Below are 17872 nucleotides of genomic sequence, written 5' to 3' on the forward strand. Positions count from 1 at the left end.
CCTATTTATCTACTTGCACTTTGACGTGCTTTCGAACTGCTAGGTTGGCAGGAGCAGGGACCGAGCAACGGGAGCTCACCCCGTCGCGGGGATTCGAACCGCCGACCTTCTGATCAGCAAGCCCTAGGCTCTGTGGTTTAACTCATAGAGCCACCCCGATGTAAATATACAGATCCTGCGTCATTGCCTTTTACTCGTGAGGAGCACTACTGGACCCTTACAAGCACACAGGCAGAAACAGAAGAGCGCGGACCTGCGTCTGGGGCAGTGCGAGTCGAGGGGCGAAGGTGGGCAGGAGGCAGATTTACCTGGTACCTGAGGCAGCCTGCGGAGTTTCAAGTCCTCGACGTTGGTGGCTATGGTGAAGCGGTGGGCCCCGGTGAGGATGGCCACCCCTGTGCCATATTCCGTGTGGAACACCTTGGCCTCCAGCACGTGGTTCTGAAGCACCTCCTGGGGGTTAGAGAGAAAGCAAGGAAGCACCGGGTCAGGTGGAGTAGTGGTTAGAGCAGTGGTTCTCAAAAAAAAAAAGTCTTAGCAGTGTTTGATTTGTAACACAGAACACAAATACTTTATAACATGATCGTGCGGCACCCAGAAAATATAAAACACGGCAGCTACAGAAGGTCATGAATCATTTCCAAAATATCATTATGAATGATAATGATAGGTATGTCTACAAACTCAATGAGAGGTGTAAGCTGGCATTTCCCAGGTAATCCCATTGATATTCAGTGTAATTTGAGACAAACAAATTCTCAACTCCTCAATCAACACAAAGAAGCATTTCTCTTTTCTGAGATTTCATTGAAAATCCCTGTTCCCAACAATATGTCATGGAGAACTGTGGCAGAATAACCAATGCTCTTGCTCTCATTTTGAAAAGATAAATTAAAAAAAATAAAGTGATATTATAGTATATTATTCTGTACTACACTGAAATGTTTGAATGTTTCTTCAAGCAAGAAGTGAGCTTGCATTTATGAATCACTCGCCACAAAACATTTCTAAGTGTTTTCATTATACAATAAAAACTGGGCGTCTTACAGCACATGTAAAAAATTGTAAACCATCAGACATTAAAAAAAATTCCCAATACTGGACTGCCTTCAGATGTCTTCTAACAGTCAGATAGTTGTTTATTTCCTTGACAGGAGGGCATTCCACAGGGCGGGTGCCACCACCAAGAAGGCCCTCTGCCTGGTTCCCTGTAACCTCACTTCTCGCAGGGAGGGAACCGCCAGAAGGCCCTCGGAGCTGGACCTCAGTGTCCGGGCTGAACGATGGGGGTGGAGACGCTCCTTCAGGTATACAGGACCGAGGCCGTTTAGAACAGTGCCCCCAGCTCCCAAAAGTCCCCGGTTCCAGTAAACCCTCCTCTCCAAGGTCACTTACGTTGCCCATGCTGAAGCGCCGCTTGAACTCACAGAAGAGGCTGTAGACAAGGACTGAGCCGTCTTCCTGGATGCAGAGGAGGTCCTCACTGGTCGTCCAGCCAAGGTGCACAGCCGGACTGTTCTTCCACTGGAGGGGAGACAAAAGCCCAGGGTTAGAAATTAGCCAGGCGCCAGGTGCTCCTATTTAGCAACCTGACAGCTGGTATTTCTTGGTAGTCCCCAAAGGTAGCCCCGCCTATGACCTATTAAAATATCAGGGGTATTCTCCCCACCCCCCCTTTGTGGCTAAGCTTAGACCTTCAGCTGCTCCAAGGCCTACTGTACTCAGGAAGTGACCCTGTCCACTCTCCAGTAAGAGATACGGCCAGCGGCCCATCTTGTCCAGCATCCTGTTCTCACAGGGGCCAACCAGATGCCCTGTGGGAAAGCAGCAAGCAGGATTCGAACACAAGAGCCCCCTTCCTCTCCTGGGGTTTCCAGCAACTGGTATTCAGAAGCATCGCTGCCTCTAATTGTGGAGGCAGAGCCGAGCCAACCTGGCTAGGAGCAATCGATAGCCCTGTCCTCCACGGAAGTGAATAATCCTATTTCAAAGTCATCCAGATTGGCGGCCACGTCGCCACTCGAACCCAGCCACCCTGTTGCCGAACCCCAAAGCCCTCGTTCGCAGCTGGGAAAAGAGCTCAGGGCATGCAGCGCGATTCGACAGTGTTCTTTCAGAGTTTGCCCTTGCTTTCCCCCATCCTGTTCATTTCCCTCTGCTGCCTTTGCCACTGCAAGTAGTAGCAGTAATATAATAATAATAATAATAATAATAATAATAATAATAATAATAATAATAATATTTATACCCCGCCCATCTGGGCGGCTTCCAGCAAAATATTAAAATACAATAGTCTGTTAAACATTAAAAGCTTCCCTAAACAGGGCTGCCTTCAGATGTCTTCTAAAAGTCAGGTAGTTGTTTATTTCCTTGACATCTGATTCCACAGGGCGGGTGCCACTACTGAGAAGGCCCTTTGCCTGGTTCCCTGTAACTTGGCTTCTCGTAGTGAGGGAACCGCCAGAAGGCCCTCGGAGCTGGACCTCAGTGTCCGGATAGCATGATGGGGGTGGATACGCTCCTTCAGGTATACTGAAGGGAACCAGGCAGAGGGCCTTCTCGGTAGTGGCACCCGCCCTGTGGAACACCCTCCCAGCAGAGGTCAAAGAGATAAATAACTATCTGACATTCAGAAAATACTTGAAGGCAGCCCTGTTTAGGGAAGTTTTTAACCTGTGATATTTTAAATGTATTTTAATATCTGTTGGAGGCCGCCCAGAGTGACTGGGGGGACCCAGCCAGATGGGCGGGGTACAAGTAATAAATTATTATTACTGGACTAAGGCCATTTAGGGCTTTCAAGGTCAGCACCAACACTTGGAATTGTGCTCATGAATGTACTGGGAGCCAATGCAGATCTTTCAGGACCGGTGTTACGTGGTCTCGGCAGCCGCCCCCAGTCACCAGTCTAGCTGCCGCATTCTATTAGTTGTAGTTTCCGGTTCACCTTCAAAGGTAGCCCCACGTAGAGTGCATTGCAGTAGTCCAAGCGGGAGATAACCAGAGCATGCACCACTCTGGCGAGACACCACTCTTTGGGGCAGAGAACTGTTTCCCCTCCTCCCTCCTTTTTTTGGTTCTTGCTAATGTTACTATGCAATGCACAGTGACCATTGATACCACAATTCGCTTACCGGAATGCTAGCCAAGAGGACCCCCGAGGCAGTGTAGATTTCCAGAGGTGGCCGGGAACTGGGAGATTTCTCCTTCTTGTTTTTCAGCAAAGCTAAAACAATAGAGGGCTTTCTTAAAAATAAAAAAAATCACAATACACAAAAATGCTGAGAAGTCAAGCCCCTGACAATCACCGTTCTCACCACCCATTTTAATTCTTTGTGAGCATTTCTTTAATTACGTTATTGCTAGCAACCTTGTAACTGCTGCTGCCGCTGCTTAGAAATTCTACAAAATAAACGACAGCAACAAAAACCCAGCGTCGTTTTGAGCCAGTAGTCAAAACCGGAAAAAGTTCAGTCTGCCATCTTGATTCAAAATGGCATCCAACTGTCTCGAAACGTGGCTGAGAAGCTGCTCCTTGATCTCAGGTACCGGAAGGCAAAAAAAAAATGGTTACGGTCGAAATGCCCAGCAAGAAGACAGGCAAATTATAGAGCTATTAATATTATTGCCCATATGTGCCAACTCAGCCGCTTAGATCTGTGGGATTTACTAGTGGCTATTCCCTCATACCTAAGGGACCGCCTCTCCTGGTATGTCCCGGGTAGGACCTTAAGGTCCTCAAATAATAATTTGTTGGAGGTCCTGAGCCACAAGGATGCTAGGTTGGCTTCAACTAGGGCCAGGGCCTTCTCAGTACTGGCCCCGACTTGGTGGAACGGTCTATCACAAGAGACCAGGGCCCTGCGGGATTTGGCATCTTTCCGCAGGGCCTGCAAGACGGAGCAGTTCCACCTGGCCTTTGGGTTGGTTTCAGTTTAACCCTGATGTTTCGTTCTTTAGGTGTGATTGGTGGGCTACTTAAAAATGAGGCTGCAGTTTAGATTTAATTTTAAATTATATTTTAATCTGTATTTTAATGAACTGTTTTATGTTTTTGTTGTGATTTTATTGGTGTTAGCCACCCTGAGCCCGGTTTGGCGGGGTATAAATAAAATTTTATTATTATTATTATTATTATTATTATTATTATTATTATTATTCTGAGAAACGGCAGCTAGCGCCAGTGTCAGCCCTCTTTCCTGGGCCTGGTTTATTCCGTTCAGGTCCCACCCTTCCTCCAAGAATAGAGATGTAAAATTTCCGGAAATTTTGAAGGTTGGAAAAAAACACCCGGTTTTTTTCCAGGTTTTTTTTTTTGAAAAAACAGAAATTTTCAGGTTTTTTTTTTAAATGCTACATTAGCACTTCTTTTTTCTTTCCCAGTTTGAAAGTCATTCTCTTACTTTTAGAAACATAAAGTATAACTATGGACAATTTTAATGGGCATAAAATCATCACAACTAGCATATTAAAAATATAGTGTATCCCAAACAATTATTACAAACATAAATTACTTTTAAAATAATATTTATTTGTATTTGTAACAAATGGAGCAACAGTCTCCTGAACTGTTTACTAGTTTATGCGGAACAAAAAAAAAAAACCCACAAAACATTTTTTTAAAAAATCCAGAAGTAACAATTATTCATTGGAGAGTTCAGTTTCTAACCTAGGACTTGCTTGCCCTCACAGAAATTACGAGTAATCTGATACCAGACATATTTTTTAGAAATGATTTATAAAATATTTGAACCCCTTATCTTAAAATATTTTATTCATCATGTTAAAATAAAACATTCCGTAATCTATTTTTCAATTTTTCGGAAAAAAAAACAAAAACGGCTTCAGGGGAAAAAACAGGGGGAAACGGGTTTTTTTTCCTGAATTTTTCCGGTTTTTTTCTGGGCCTTCACATCTCTATCCAGGAACCTCAAGGTGTTCTCACAACAGCCCTGTAGGGTAGGCTAGGCGGAGGCAGAGAGAACAACTGACTGCATCATGCAGGCCCTACCCCATGGAAATTCCCTAACTTGCACCAGTGAATGGGACTGGGCCGAGAGAGGAAACCGCCCAGCTGCAAAGGAACAGCTGGCACGATAAAGGTTTCCCTCTCTGCCCAGGAAGAGGAGCTGGCTCTGGCCATACCGATGGGGCCTCCGTAGGGCGCGGCAGCAACCAAGCAATCCCGCAGGTCTTCTCTCAGGTCCCAGCCCATGGTGTACAAATCCAGTTTCCTGCAGGAAGAAAACGCGAGCGTAAAGTCTCGGGGGGGGGGGGGAATGCCAGGTTAGATAAAAGCAGAGCCCCGAAGCGTTGGCAAAACCCAGCGTTCTGTTCCCAAGGGTGGTCAGCTCTGCGTTTTGGGAAGCCTCCAAGCAGGGCATCGAGGCAGCCGGCCTTCCTAGTTCCTTTGCCCCCACCAGGCAATAGACACTCAAGAGATGGGGAGTCCTGGAGGGATGTGGGGAAGGAAGATGGGGATGGAGGAGGAGATTCTGGAGTCAGCAGAGCAGCTAAGAGCTGGGAACCAGGGAGTCCTCTGTTTGAATTTTGCCTCCGCCACAAACCCGCCTGGCGACCTTAGTTCAGCCCCAGCTCCCCTCCCTGTTTTCAATGTGGGGTTAGCAACAGCTGCCTGCCTCGCAGGTCTGTCGTAAAGGTTACTGAGGCAGGGGTTTGTGCGGTGCTCTGAACACAGAAAAGTACTAAGTTCCTGGGCTCCAAATCCCATCGACCCTGAGGCCATTGGGAGATGGGAGTCCAGGAAAATCCCTGAAGTTCACCAATGACATCTGCTATATTAAGTGACAAATGCTGTCCCTAAAATAAAATAAATCATTAATCATTTACAATCATCTGTAAATCATTTTCATAATATTTTCCCTTAACATATTGCATGCTGTAAATTTAGTACCATCTTTCCACAGTTTCTCCCAATCTTCCAACATTATATTATGTCCAACATCTTTCGCCCAATCAATCATTACCAATTTAACCATTTCATCTTTCGTATGCCAATCTAGCAATAAATTGTACATTCTGGAAAGATTTTTAGTATTTGGATCTATCAATTTATCTGATAATACTGCAACCAGTCAGATACTTTCCCTTTCAATTGCTCATAACTTTTCAATTTGTAATTCTGACCTTCTTGTTCTAATATATCAACATATTTCGGTCAATTACCAAGCATATTAGGTCTTTTATACGCTTTTGCCTCTAATGGAGATAACCATCTGGGGGTCTTTCTTTCTAACAAATCTTTGTTCCGATTCCAAACCTGATACAATGCATTCCTAATAATGTGAGATTTAAAGCCTTTGTGGGCCTTCACTTTATCATACCAAAGATAAGCATGCCATCCAAATACATTGTCATGTCCTTTTTGTATTTTTGTATTTGTATTAATTGTATTTTATTTTTGTTTTGTTTTTTTGAAAATTTTTGTAGTGTTTTGTTTTTGTTGTATTATCAAAACTTAATAAATTCCTATTAAAAAAAAAAGGATGGTGTGGGTGTGACCACAGGGAGAAGAGAAATCGCATAGCATAGTCAACTTGGAAGGGGGGGGCCCTTCATGAAGGAAGAAGCCACCACCAAAGAAGATTGGCAAAATAAATTAATGAACAACGCAGGACATATTAGATAATTTGAAACCCAAGAAAGAAAGGAAATTGGCTTTTTAAAAAGGGGTAAAGTTTCATGCAAGCTTTGTGCATGGGTTTCGACATTAGCTGAACTTCTAAAAGTCACTTGTAATAAGACGAGTAAGGTTTCAAAATTGGATTGTTAAGAATGTAAGATTTTACGGACGTGCATGAATAAGTATAAAATAATGGAACCAGGAGGGGAAACGGAGGGAAGTCAAGCAAGATTTATGGTTTAAATTTTTGATTGTGGTGAGTGGTTTTTTTTAGAGGGTGGGGTGGGGGTTGTTATCATAAAATTAATAAATTGTATCAAAATTTAAAAGGAAGCCCCCCCCCCCCCGGGTCCTCTAGTCCAGTGTTTTTCAACTAGTGTGCCGCGAGATGTTGCCTGGTGTGCCGTGGGAAAATTACTTTATATATAGTCAATATAGGCACAGAGTTAATTTTTTTAACATTTTCTAATGGTGGTGTGCCTCGTGATTTTTTTCATGAAACAAGTGTGCCTTTGCCCAAAAAAGGCTGAAAAACACTGCTCTAGTCCAACCACTCTCAATGCAGGAATCTTTTGCCCCAGGTGGGTGTCGAACCCACGACTCTGAAATGAAGAGCCTCATGCTCTCCCGACGGAGGCTATTAATAATAATAATAATAATAATAATAATCATAGTGTATGCCCCCTCACCCCCCCCCCCGATCCGGCTGGGGCCCTCCCAGTGCAAAATGCTTTGCAGGAGCTGCGCCCCTGCCCCTGCGGAGGGGCTGAGACCCTCCCCATCAATATAAAGCATTGAGGGGGGTGAGGGGGAGGGGGGTTATTCCAGGGAGTGGCAAAATAGGGGGGAGGGTCTCAGGTTGCCTGCACTGCGGGGGGGCGCCCACTGACCGGTAATAGGCCGCTTCCCCGAGGGGGTCCCAGTTTGCCGTGTAGCAGTCCATGCCTTGCGCCCCTGGACGCAGCAGAGATGCTCTTCTCCCCAGGACGCTTCCGCCCTCAGCGCCCACCCCAGGCAAGCGGACGCAGGGAAGCCGAGGCCGCCATCTTGAGCGAGGGCACGGCGCTGCTTCCGGGCCTGGCTCTCCGCTGCCCCCTAGAGTCGTCGTCGCCGTCGCCGCCGCCGCCGCCGCCGCCGCACGCACCGCCCTTCTGTCAATCACTCTGCAAGACACGCCTTTATTAAAGGGCCCGTGTTGAGATCAGTCATTCATTTTAATCTAATTTTTATGTTTCTATTTTTTTATTTACTTGGGTGGCAGTAGTAAGTATTTGTTATTTGTATTTTTACTTCTTTTGGGGGGGCAATATAGGTTGTTGTTGTTGCTGCTGCTATTTCATTTTAAAAACAGAACGGGTCGGTTGCAAACAGCAGGTGAAGATTTTAAACGTAAAGGTAAAGGGACCCCTGACCATTAGGTCCAGTCGCGGATGACTCTGGGGTTGCGGCGCTCATCTCGCTTTACTGGCCGAGGGAGCCGGCGTACAGCTTCCGGGTCATGTGGCCAGCATGACAAAGCCGCTTCTGGCGAACCAGAACAGTGCATGGAAATGCCGTTTACCTTCCCGCCGGAGTAGTACCTATTTATCTACTTGCGCTTTGACGTGCTTTTGAACTGCTAGGTGGGCAGGAGCTGGGACCGAACAACAGGAGCTCACCCTGTCGTGGGGATTTGAACCGCCGACCTTCTGATCGGCAAGCCCTAGGCTCAGTGGTTTAGACCACAGCGCCACTCACGTCCCCTAGGTGAAGATTTTAGAAAGGTGCAAAAACTGTAAAAGCAGGCACATTGAACGAGTTGCAGCTGCCAGAGGGGTTGTCAAATAACAACATTCCGGGTAAAGAATATCCGCATTATCCGATTGCCCAAGTACAGTTCCGGGTTTGTTGCCTTGAAAACAATGGCTCTGTCGCATGCGTAATAAACGAGTGCCAAATCCTATTTGCTGCCAGAAGTGTCTGGAGGTTCTAGTCCTTGTCGAGATGTCAAATTGTGCGTATGAGATCACTTCTGAGCAGGCGTGCAAAACAGGACTGAGCTGCAAATAAATAACTCCCTGCCGCCTCCACCCCTCATTTGCAGTGCAACAGCCAGGGCAGGTTGTACAGTTATAATTTAGATTATGGTACCCATCATCTCCAACCGTTATTTTTTTATTTATTGCATTGCTATCCCACTTTTTCCTCCGAGTTCAAGGTGGCCCACAGGACCACTCTCTTGTCACAACAACACTGCAAGGCGGGTTAGGCTAAGAGGCCCAAGTGGCTGACCCAAGATTCATGGTTGACATAGGACTAGAACGCCAGCCTCCCACATTTTAGCCCAAGCCCTCTGACCACTACACCTCACTGTCCAAGGCTGATAGGAGCTGGAGTCCGACAACATCCAGAGAGCTGGAGGCTCCCCATCCTCCCTTTATGCCCTCCAATTTTTTTAGACCCTCGGTTTCCATCCATGTCTTGCTTTTCAACTATATCTACTGTTTTTGGTGTATGTATGTGGGCAAAGGGACCCAGGTGGCGCTGTGGGTTAAACCACAGAGCCTAGGGCTTGCTGATCAGAAGGTCGGCGGTTCAAATCCCTGACACGGAGTGAGCTCCCGTTGCTTGGTTCGAAAGCACGTCAAAGTGCAAGCAGATAAATAGGGACCGCTCCAGCGGGAAGGTAAACGGCGTTTCCGTGCGCTGCTCTGGTTCGCCAGAAGCGGCTTTGTCATGCTGGCCACATGACCCAGAAGCTGTCTGCGGACAAACGCCGGCTCCCTCGGCCTATAGAGCGAGATGAGCGCCGCAACCCCAGAGTCGGACACGACTGGACCTGATGGTCAGGGGTCCCTTTACCTTTACCTTTTTATGTGGGCAAATGCTGTGGGTCCTGGAAGACCGGCTCCCTGTCTTGCTGGCCTTTGTCTACCTGGTCTGGGAGGGCAGGGCCTGGACTGACTCCAGCTGCAAAAGCCGAGGCTGCTGAACAGACTCTTGTCCTGGGCGCTGTTTAGCAGGATGGCATGGGGGGGGGGGTTCTTGTTGCAGATAATAATTGTTTTCCTTATGATTTATATGGTAATTGCACAATTTGCTTGTTCCCTTTTTAATGCATTCTATTCAGTGCTTTTTTTCTGAGGGTACTCAAGGGAATGCAGTACTGGCACTCCCCTTTTTCCTAGGAAAAAAAGCACTGGTTTTATTTGTTATGACTTTTTTTTTTGGTTACTTTTGCAAATTGTTTTTAAAATCTTTGCTTGTTAGAACCATGTTCAAGGAGGGTTACGTCCGTCGAAAAGTGGCGTGCAAATAAAAAGAGGAGCAGGAGGAAGAGGACTCAGATATCTTCTTTTGGAGTGGTGTTAACTTGTGTTTTCCATGCCGTTCCACTGCATGTTACAGACCTTGCACACCGTTCTCTTGAAACTGCAGCACCTTGTGTTTTCAGTGTTATTATCTATTGAATGTTACCGCTCCCCCTCCTTGCAAGGTTTTCAAAGCATTTTTTTAAAAAAATAGTTCGCTCTGCAGCAAACTGAACAACTGCTCCTTGGTCTCCTTGCAGCTCACCTTCTCCAGTGACCCTAGGAGCCAATCCTCAGCGCCTCCCATCAGCACAAATGGTGAGAAGAAGAAGAGGAGGAGTTTGGATTTGATATCCCGCTTTATCGCTACCCGAAGGAGTCTCAAAGCGGCTAACCTTCTCCTTTCCCTTCCTCCCCCCCAACAAACACTCTGTGAGGTGAGTGGGGCTGAGAGACTTCAGAGAAGTGTGACTAGCCCAAGGTCACCCAGCAGCTGCATGTGGAGGAGCGGGGAAGCGAACCCGGTTCCCCAGATTACGAGTCTACCACTCTTAACCACTACACCACACTTTTTATTTATTTATTTTTATTTTTTATGAAGAATTTATTGGTTTTTCCATAACACAAAACACTCCATCACCTTCACCAACATAAACCCCAACACTTACCCACCACTATAACTAAACAACTACAAACACACCAACAATTCTTCTTCTTGTTTTAAAAAAAAAAATTCTTGGTCGAATCTACATTATTGACTTCCCCTGTTTTCTCTCCTTCAGCTCCTATTCCAAATTTACTTTAATAACTTCATATCTCTAAAATTAAATTCACTTAACAATTCAAAACTAAACATTCTTCAAAAGATCTTATTTCTTAGTTTACAATAATATTCCACTCCTTATCTTGTATAAAATCAAATCATATTGTAACTTCATATAGTTAATAACAAAACATATTATTCTTTATATCTTAACATATTATTAACATATCTTAACAACTTATTCTTCATATCTTATCAAATTATTCTTGGATCAAATCATAACAAACAACTTCTTTCCCTAAAACTGCTGCTAATAAAAAATAAAACAGAATATCCCTTATCTAGTTCAAAAGCTTAGAAAGAAATAACTTGACACACCGGCTTCCAGATAACAATGCAGTTCATCCTATCCCACTTCTAACCATTTTCCTTTTCCTTCTTACTTCAGAGCCACTTCTCAAATTGTCCTCTTTACTTGTACATCCACAGATCCAGACACAGTTCACAGGAATCCTTGCATAGAGCATCAGGGTACACAATTCTTCGCCTTCCAGCTTCTCCATTTCGACATTCCATTCTTCTTTTGTTGATAAACTTAATTCTTCTCGGAGATGCCAAGCCGTTTTGTTCTGTTCTTCCATAATCCCCTTCAGCTCTTTGCCAAGGTTCTCTTCCATTGCAGCAATGTCCTGAAAAGTCTCCTCTGTGGGAAATACCTTCTCTGCCATATCCCGGTTCAACAACACCTATTTCTGGTTAGCCAGTTCAAGCCTCAAAAAAATAATCCTTTGTTCGTCAGTTAGTCCAGAGTCCAAAGCCAGCTCAAAAACGAAACCCAGCATGGCTGAAATGGGCATAGGTGTCAAATTTCAATATTTTTCCATCTTAATGCCAGTACTTTTCCGCTCAGTCTCAAGCCTTCGCAGCCATTTTTCCTGGAGCCAGGGCGCAAGGATTACAAATCCAAAAAGAGATATTTTCCACTGTCTTAGCCCCCAAAGGGAAATTCAAACAGTCTCACTTGTCAAAAGTTATAACATTGTAACCATCACTGTAACAGCAGTCTATCAATACGGTTATTTTCTTTGCACCGGAGGGAGGGAAACAGGCTTCCTTTTCATGATACCTCCCGGGTCGTTAAATATCAAAAATAAATCCAGTTCAGTACTCACGACCCCCAGGCTTCCTTTTTTCTTTCTTTCTGCAGGGAGAACGATGTCGCTCACCGCGAGCGGCGGCCGCTGCTTCGCCGTCCCAGTTGGGGCATTTCCCCTATAGCCCAGCTCCGTAGTCCCTTCACCCCCACTCCCCCTTTACAGGGGGAACGAGGGAAGGGTTCGGAGCTATAGTGGGCCCGCCGGGGAGCCCAAGGCGTGGGACACTCTTCCCGCGCCTTACCGGAGCCCCGCTTTGCGGTAGCAGGGCTCCAACCCCCGGGACGGCCTGGGTCGCCTTGCTGCCGAGGCAACCCACGACCGCCCGCGATGGCGTCGCCGCCGTTAGTCCCTAACCACTATACCACACTGGCTCTCAGAATAGGCACCTACTTAGGGCATCGAGGGAAGCGCCACAGAAATTTCCCATTGGCGGATTTTTAACAGCAATGGTCACCAACTGCTCAGCTGAGCAGTCATATTCTCTGAAGTAAAAGGTAAAGGTAAAGGGACCCCCGACCATTAGGTCCAGTCGCGGACGACTCTGGGGTTGCGGCGCTCATCTCACTTTACTGGCTGAGGGAGCTGTCGTACAGCTTCTGGGTCATGTGGCCAGCATGACAGAGCCGCTTCTGGTGAACCAGAGCAGCGCACGGAAACGTCATTTACCTTCCCGCCGGAGCGGTACCTATTTATCTTCTTACACTTTGACATGCTTTCAAACTGCTAGGTGGGCAGGAGCTGGGACCGAGCAACGGGAGCTCACCCCATCGCGGGGATTCAAACCACTGACCTTCTGATCAGCAAGCCCTAGGCTCTGTGGTTTAACTCACAGCGCCACCCGCGTCCCATTCTCTGAAGTACAGTATATTAAAAATCCCAACAGAAGAACTATGCAACAAGGGAGGCTGGATGCCTTTTCTCTACTAAGCATAGAAACAGATATGTTACATAAGATTATTTTTGAGGATCAAAGACTTCGCAATTAGAAAAAGTAGATTCCCCCCCCCCCAAAATATATATAATTAAAGTGGGAAAGATGGCGGGCACAAGGAGAAGGGGACGACAGAGGACGAGATGGTTGGACAGTGTTCTCGAAGCTACTAACATGAGTTTGGCCAAACTGCGAGAGGCAGTGAAGGATAGGCGTGCCTGGCGTGCTCTGGTCCATGGGGTCACGAAGAGTCGGACACGACTGAACGACTGAACAACAACAACAATACAAAAATAAACATTATTTTCTCTTACTGTAGGTTTGGTTTCAAAAAGTAAAATTTTATTGTTCCATTTATTATTGTTTATATTTCGAATTTGATATATATGGGGGTGCCAAAATCTTTTAAGTGCTTAGGACCTCTAAAGGTCTTAATCCAGACCTGGTGAGAAGGCTAAAATGCTGCGCTTTCATGCTGGTTGGGTGATTCTGGGCCACTGGACAGAGGGACCGTGCAGCAGAAACAGTAACAGTATTTGATCACCAACTGGGCACCCCCAGACCACTACACCTCTGCTATAAATGAGGGGCCTCTCCAGTTCTAATGTACATGTCTTTTCCAACCTCTACGTCTCTTTGTTGCCGATTTTATCTTTGCTCAGCTAGGTCTTTGCGGCAACCCAAAAAAACTTTTTAACAGATGCAGACCCAGGGCGGGGTTGCGCACGACCCCAGCAGCGATCTTCCTTCCGTGGAGAGCAACCCCCAGCTCTCTCCAGCCGAGTCTCACAAGTTGTACTGAAACAGTGTGTGATGCTCCGCAGTGACTCCCTCCTCACTGCCACCTGCGTGTCACAGGCAGTGAAAAGCAAGAGAGAGAGAGAAAGTGACTGTGATATCCAAGGACACTTTGCCGCAAATATTCAACGCCCACCCTGTTGGGTTTTTGTGTAGCCGATGCCTTGGTTAGTCTGATTAGCATAAATCACATGAGTGTCTTGAGAAGTGTGGGAACGGAAGACTGTCTTATCTCTTCCGTCTGAGACTGTTATTGTACTGTACTTTCATTCCTATCCATTCTTAAGGAAGTGAAACTTATCCATTCTGAAGGAAATCAGCCCTGAGTGCTCACCGGAAGGACAGATCCTGAAGCTGAGGCTCCAGTACTTTGGCCACCTCATGAGAAGAGAAGACTCCCTGGAAAAGACCCTGATGTTGGGAAAGATGGAGGGCACAAGGAGAAGGGGACGACACAGGATGAGATGGTTGGACAGTGTTCTCGAAGCGACTGGCATGAGTTTGGCCAAACTGCGGGAGGCAGTGGAAGACAGGAGTGCCTGGCGTGCTCTGGTCCATGGGGACACGAAAAGTCGGACACAACTAAACAACTTTCACTTTTGCTGTATGCATTGCTTGTTCTGCCAGAGCTTGGTGAACACAGATGTGATGATAGATTCTCTGTGTATATTGTGAATAAAACGTAGTTTAGACCTACGGATGTTTCCCTCTTCTTGCTGCGTGATGCCAGAAGACGTGTGTGCATTTTTCATACGAGAAGTGTCGCGGAGAGGCACTCTGGACTGAAGGGACATGCCAGCCTGAGGCGTGTCTAATGGGAGACGCTCAGAGGCACTGGGGGGTCTGCCGTCCCCCCTCCCCCAGGAGTGTTTACCGAACACACCCCTTACAGAAACCTCCGACGACACAAACCACAGATGCAACAGGGGTTTCTGTAGGTTCTTTTAATTAGGAGTTGTATAAAACAAACAAACACACACAAAAATACCCCATCCCGGTTTCAAACTGTTACAGCACACACACAACAACAACCTTCCCACCATGGCCGACTCCTGCAAGCAGGATTACTGGGGAAGGGGAGGCTTCTCATGGCAGGATTCCTTCTGTGCTTCCAGGAGGAAATTTAAATACAGGGGGGAGGAGGGGGAAAACAGAGGAGAAGCCCCCAGATCCAGGCACCTGGCTGGCTCTCTGAGCGATGTGAACTCACCTTCCCCTGGGCAAAAAGAGAGAAGTCTGTAGGTGCTATAAACGCACAAACCAGCCGAGGTGCTGGCCACATACCCTCTGAACCTCCATGTCTCAAAGAAAGACTTTGCGTCAACATATAAAAAAATTAAGGCACCACAAAACACAGAAAAGGACCGACGGCTGCCAGGACCAAACCTCTTGGCTATACAGACAGACATGATGGAATCTAAGCCCACAGACACAAAAGACCAGCTCTGTCTTGGCGAGACGGGAGAATCCACACGGTGCAAGTCCTTTGCCAGACCCCAGAAGTCTTTCAATAGCGCTGGGAAGGGACGAACCTCTGGTAGGGGGCCTCGACTCTCGGGTAGAAGCACGGGCGGCGCATGACGTAGCTGCCGTGGCGCCCGCCGGCGCGGCTCCTGCGCCAGGAGTGCGGGGCGTTGTTCTCATCGTGGGAGGGGTAAGCGGAGAAGGGGCCCAGGGCGGGCGCGGAGTCACCGCCCAGGCGGCGGAAGTCGTGAAGCGCCGCATCTGAGAACGAAAGAAAGCGGGAGAATGAAGTAATAATAAGGATGTAGTGATATTGCAGGGGGTACAGCGGAGGTCCACTAGACTCTCCTAGGAGAGTCAGGACGTAATTCAACAGGTAGAGCTGCCACCCCACCCCACCCCTTATCCTGAGCGATCCCCGAGCAGAGGTCCAAGGAGGCAGACCCCCGGCCGGATACCGGACTCGCACAGCTCCTTTCCCAGAGCCTTTTACACCTCCCCAGTCTAAAGCTGTAAATTAACTGATAACCTTTTGCAGCTGGGTTGGAATCCACCTTTGTAAATCAAAAATCCTTCCTCCCGGCTGGAGCCACGGTGTGACTCCCTTTACACCTCTGGAGACATGACACAGGAACAGACATTCACTTTCCCAGGGGTTTGTTTTCCCACAATGCCACAGTGTTCGACTGAACCAAAGTTTAATAAATGAAATGGAAAAAAAAAAAGGTTTCCTAATTTCACTACAAAGGACATCACAAGAGGCTGGCTGAATCAGGGCTGTCGAGCCCAGCATCCTTGGGGGGAGGCACGACCAGATGCCTAAATGGGAAGCCGGCAAGCAGGATCCGAGCACAAGAGCACTTTCCCTTCCTGTTGTTTCCAGCCACTCACTGGCATTCAGAAGCATTTAACATGGACCGAAAACTACTTTATCCATCGACTTCCCGCCTCCCCTTCCATGGTTTCCGTATATAAAGGTAAAGGTAAAGGGGCCCCTGACCGTTAGGTCCAGTCGTGTCCGACTCTGGGGTTGCGGCGCTCATCTCGCTCTATAGGCCGAGGGAGCCGGCGTTTGTCCGCAGACAGCTTCCGGGTCCTGTGGCCAGCATGACTAAGCCGCTTCTGGCGAACCAGAGCAGCGCACAGAAAGGCCGTTTACCTTCCCGCCGGAGCGGTCCCTATTTGTCTACTTGCACTTTGATGTGCTTTCGAACTGCTAGGTGGGCAGGAGCTGGGACCGAGCAACGGGAGCTCACCCCGTTGCGGGGATTTGAACCGCCGACCTTCTGATCGGCAAGCCCTAGGCTCAGTGGTTTAGACCACAGCACCACCTGGGTCTGTATATACCCTTGCATATTTCACATATACTGCTCAATACATCCATTTTAACCTAGTCATCTTAATAATGAACCTTGTTGCTCGTATTTCAAGTCCTGCTCGCATTTTCATCTCGCTACAGCAGTTCTTTAAATGCTCGATGAAAGGTTTCCTGTCCTCAAGGATATTTTTTTTTGTCCTTTTGGTCTCTAACCATTGCTGTTAATCTTGCCAATTCCCCATACTCCACCCTTTTCAATGCCCAATTGCCCCGTCTTCGAAAGCCGGTGGCCGTCGCTGCCTCCTGCTGGAGGAGGTTCCACAGATTAACAGTATCCTGCAGGGAAGGCCTTTCTATTTAACCTCCCCTGCATCTTCCAATACTCTCCTCCGTTGCAAGCCCACCAGTTCCAGTGTCAGGAAAGTGAGAGGAAAAACCTTCCCTCGGTCCATGGGTAACTTTAAGAACGTCCATGCCTCTCACTTGCCTTTTCGCTGAAATAAAAAAGTCCCGGGCGCTGCAACTTTTCCTCAGTCCCTCCATCGCCCTGACCCGTTTCGGCAGCCCTTTTCCGAACCCGGCCTTCCTGGCCTGCGGCAAAATTTGCACCAGCTGCTCTGCATCCCTGCCCAAATTCAGTCATGTCCGTCCCGGGTGGGGAGGGTGCCAGCAGGGGTGTAGCAAGGGGGGCCTAGGGGGCGGTCTGCCCCATGTTCCATAATGGAGGGGGTGACAAATTATCAAGGAACAATTACTGCCCTACTAGGGCGGTTCATAAAAAACTTCTTTTTTAAAATGCCTGCTCCAAAGGTCTTATCCTACTATACTAGGGATTATATAGGTATATATGAAATTTCATGCATATCAGTTAATATCTTGACCCTCCTCTACCAAAATAGCTGTTCACTTGGCTGTTTTCCTATGTCGTGAAGGCTGAAATTTCAGTTCAGTGGAGCACTTACTGTTCCCAACCCTAACCCTGTGGAAAGCCATCTAATTAGACTTTGATTTGATTCTGAGATGTTTTTAGGAGCTAATTTAATTACTGTTTGATTTTATACCAATGTTATGTATCTGATGTTAGCCATCCTGAGCCCGACTTCGGCCGGGGAGGGCGGGATATAAATAAAAGTTTATTATTATCATTACTTGTTGTTATTCCTTTGTAAGAAAATATGAAATAACGTAAAACCATTTTTCCAAGGGGGGGGGAATCAATGGGGGGGGTAGTGACAAGAAATTTTCCGCACCGGGTACCACCTGACCTTCCTACGCTTCTGGTGGTGGTGGGGGGGGGGGTTGACAATTTTTTTTTTTGCCCCGGGTACCAATTCACCTTGCTATGCCCCTGGGTGCCAGAACCCCAAAGGATTCTGGGAAGGGTGGGAGAAAGAGCTGGACTGAGGACATACCATCCAGGTGGGGCACCAGGAAGTGGGAGTTCACAAAGCTGCTAAATCCAGGGAAGGTCACGGAGGGCCCCCAGTCGCTGGGAACGAGGACTGAGT

At 47.2% G+C, this 17872-nt stretch overlaps 1 protein-coding gene across 1 annotated transcript in view; it reads right to left on the minus strand.

Annotated features, from left to right (window-relative positions):
* Window positions 1-7694, minus strand: part of VPS16 (VPS16 core subunit of CORVET and HOPS complexes) — a 41308-nt gene extending 33614 nt beyond the window's left edge. The window contains exons 1-5 of the mRNA XM_033161032.1: window positions 7534-7694; window positions 5146-5234; window positions 3135-3226; window positions 1396-1524; window positions 309-453 (exon numbers count right to left, since the gene is read on the minus strand). Of these exons, the coding sequence (XP_033016923.1) occupies window positions 309-453; window positions 1396-1524; window positions 3135-3226; window positions 5146-5234; window positions 7534-7586 (508 nt within the window). The 5' untranslated portion in view covers window positions 7587-7694. The remainder of the gene's footprint in view (window positions 1-308; window positions 454-1395; window positions 1525-3134; window positions 3227-5145; window positions 5235-7533) is intronic.
* Window positions 7695-17872: the final 10178 nt, after the last annotated feature.

The sequence above is a fragment of the Lacerta agilis genome, chromosome 9 (genome assembly GCF_009819535.1).
Source record: "Lacerta agilis isolate rLacAgi1 chromosome 9, rLacAgi1.pri, whole genome shotgun sequence".
Taxonomy (NCBI): domain Eukaryota; kingdom Metazoa; phylum Chordata; class Lepidosauria; order Squamata; family Lacertidae; genus Lacerta; species Lacerta agilis.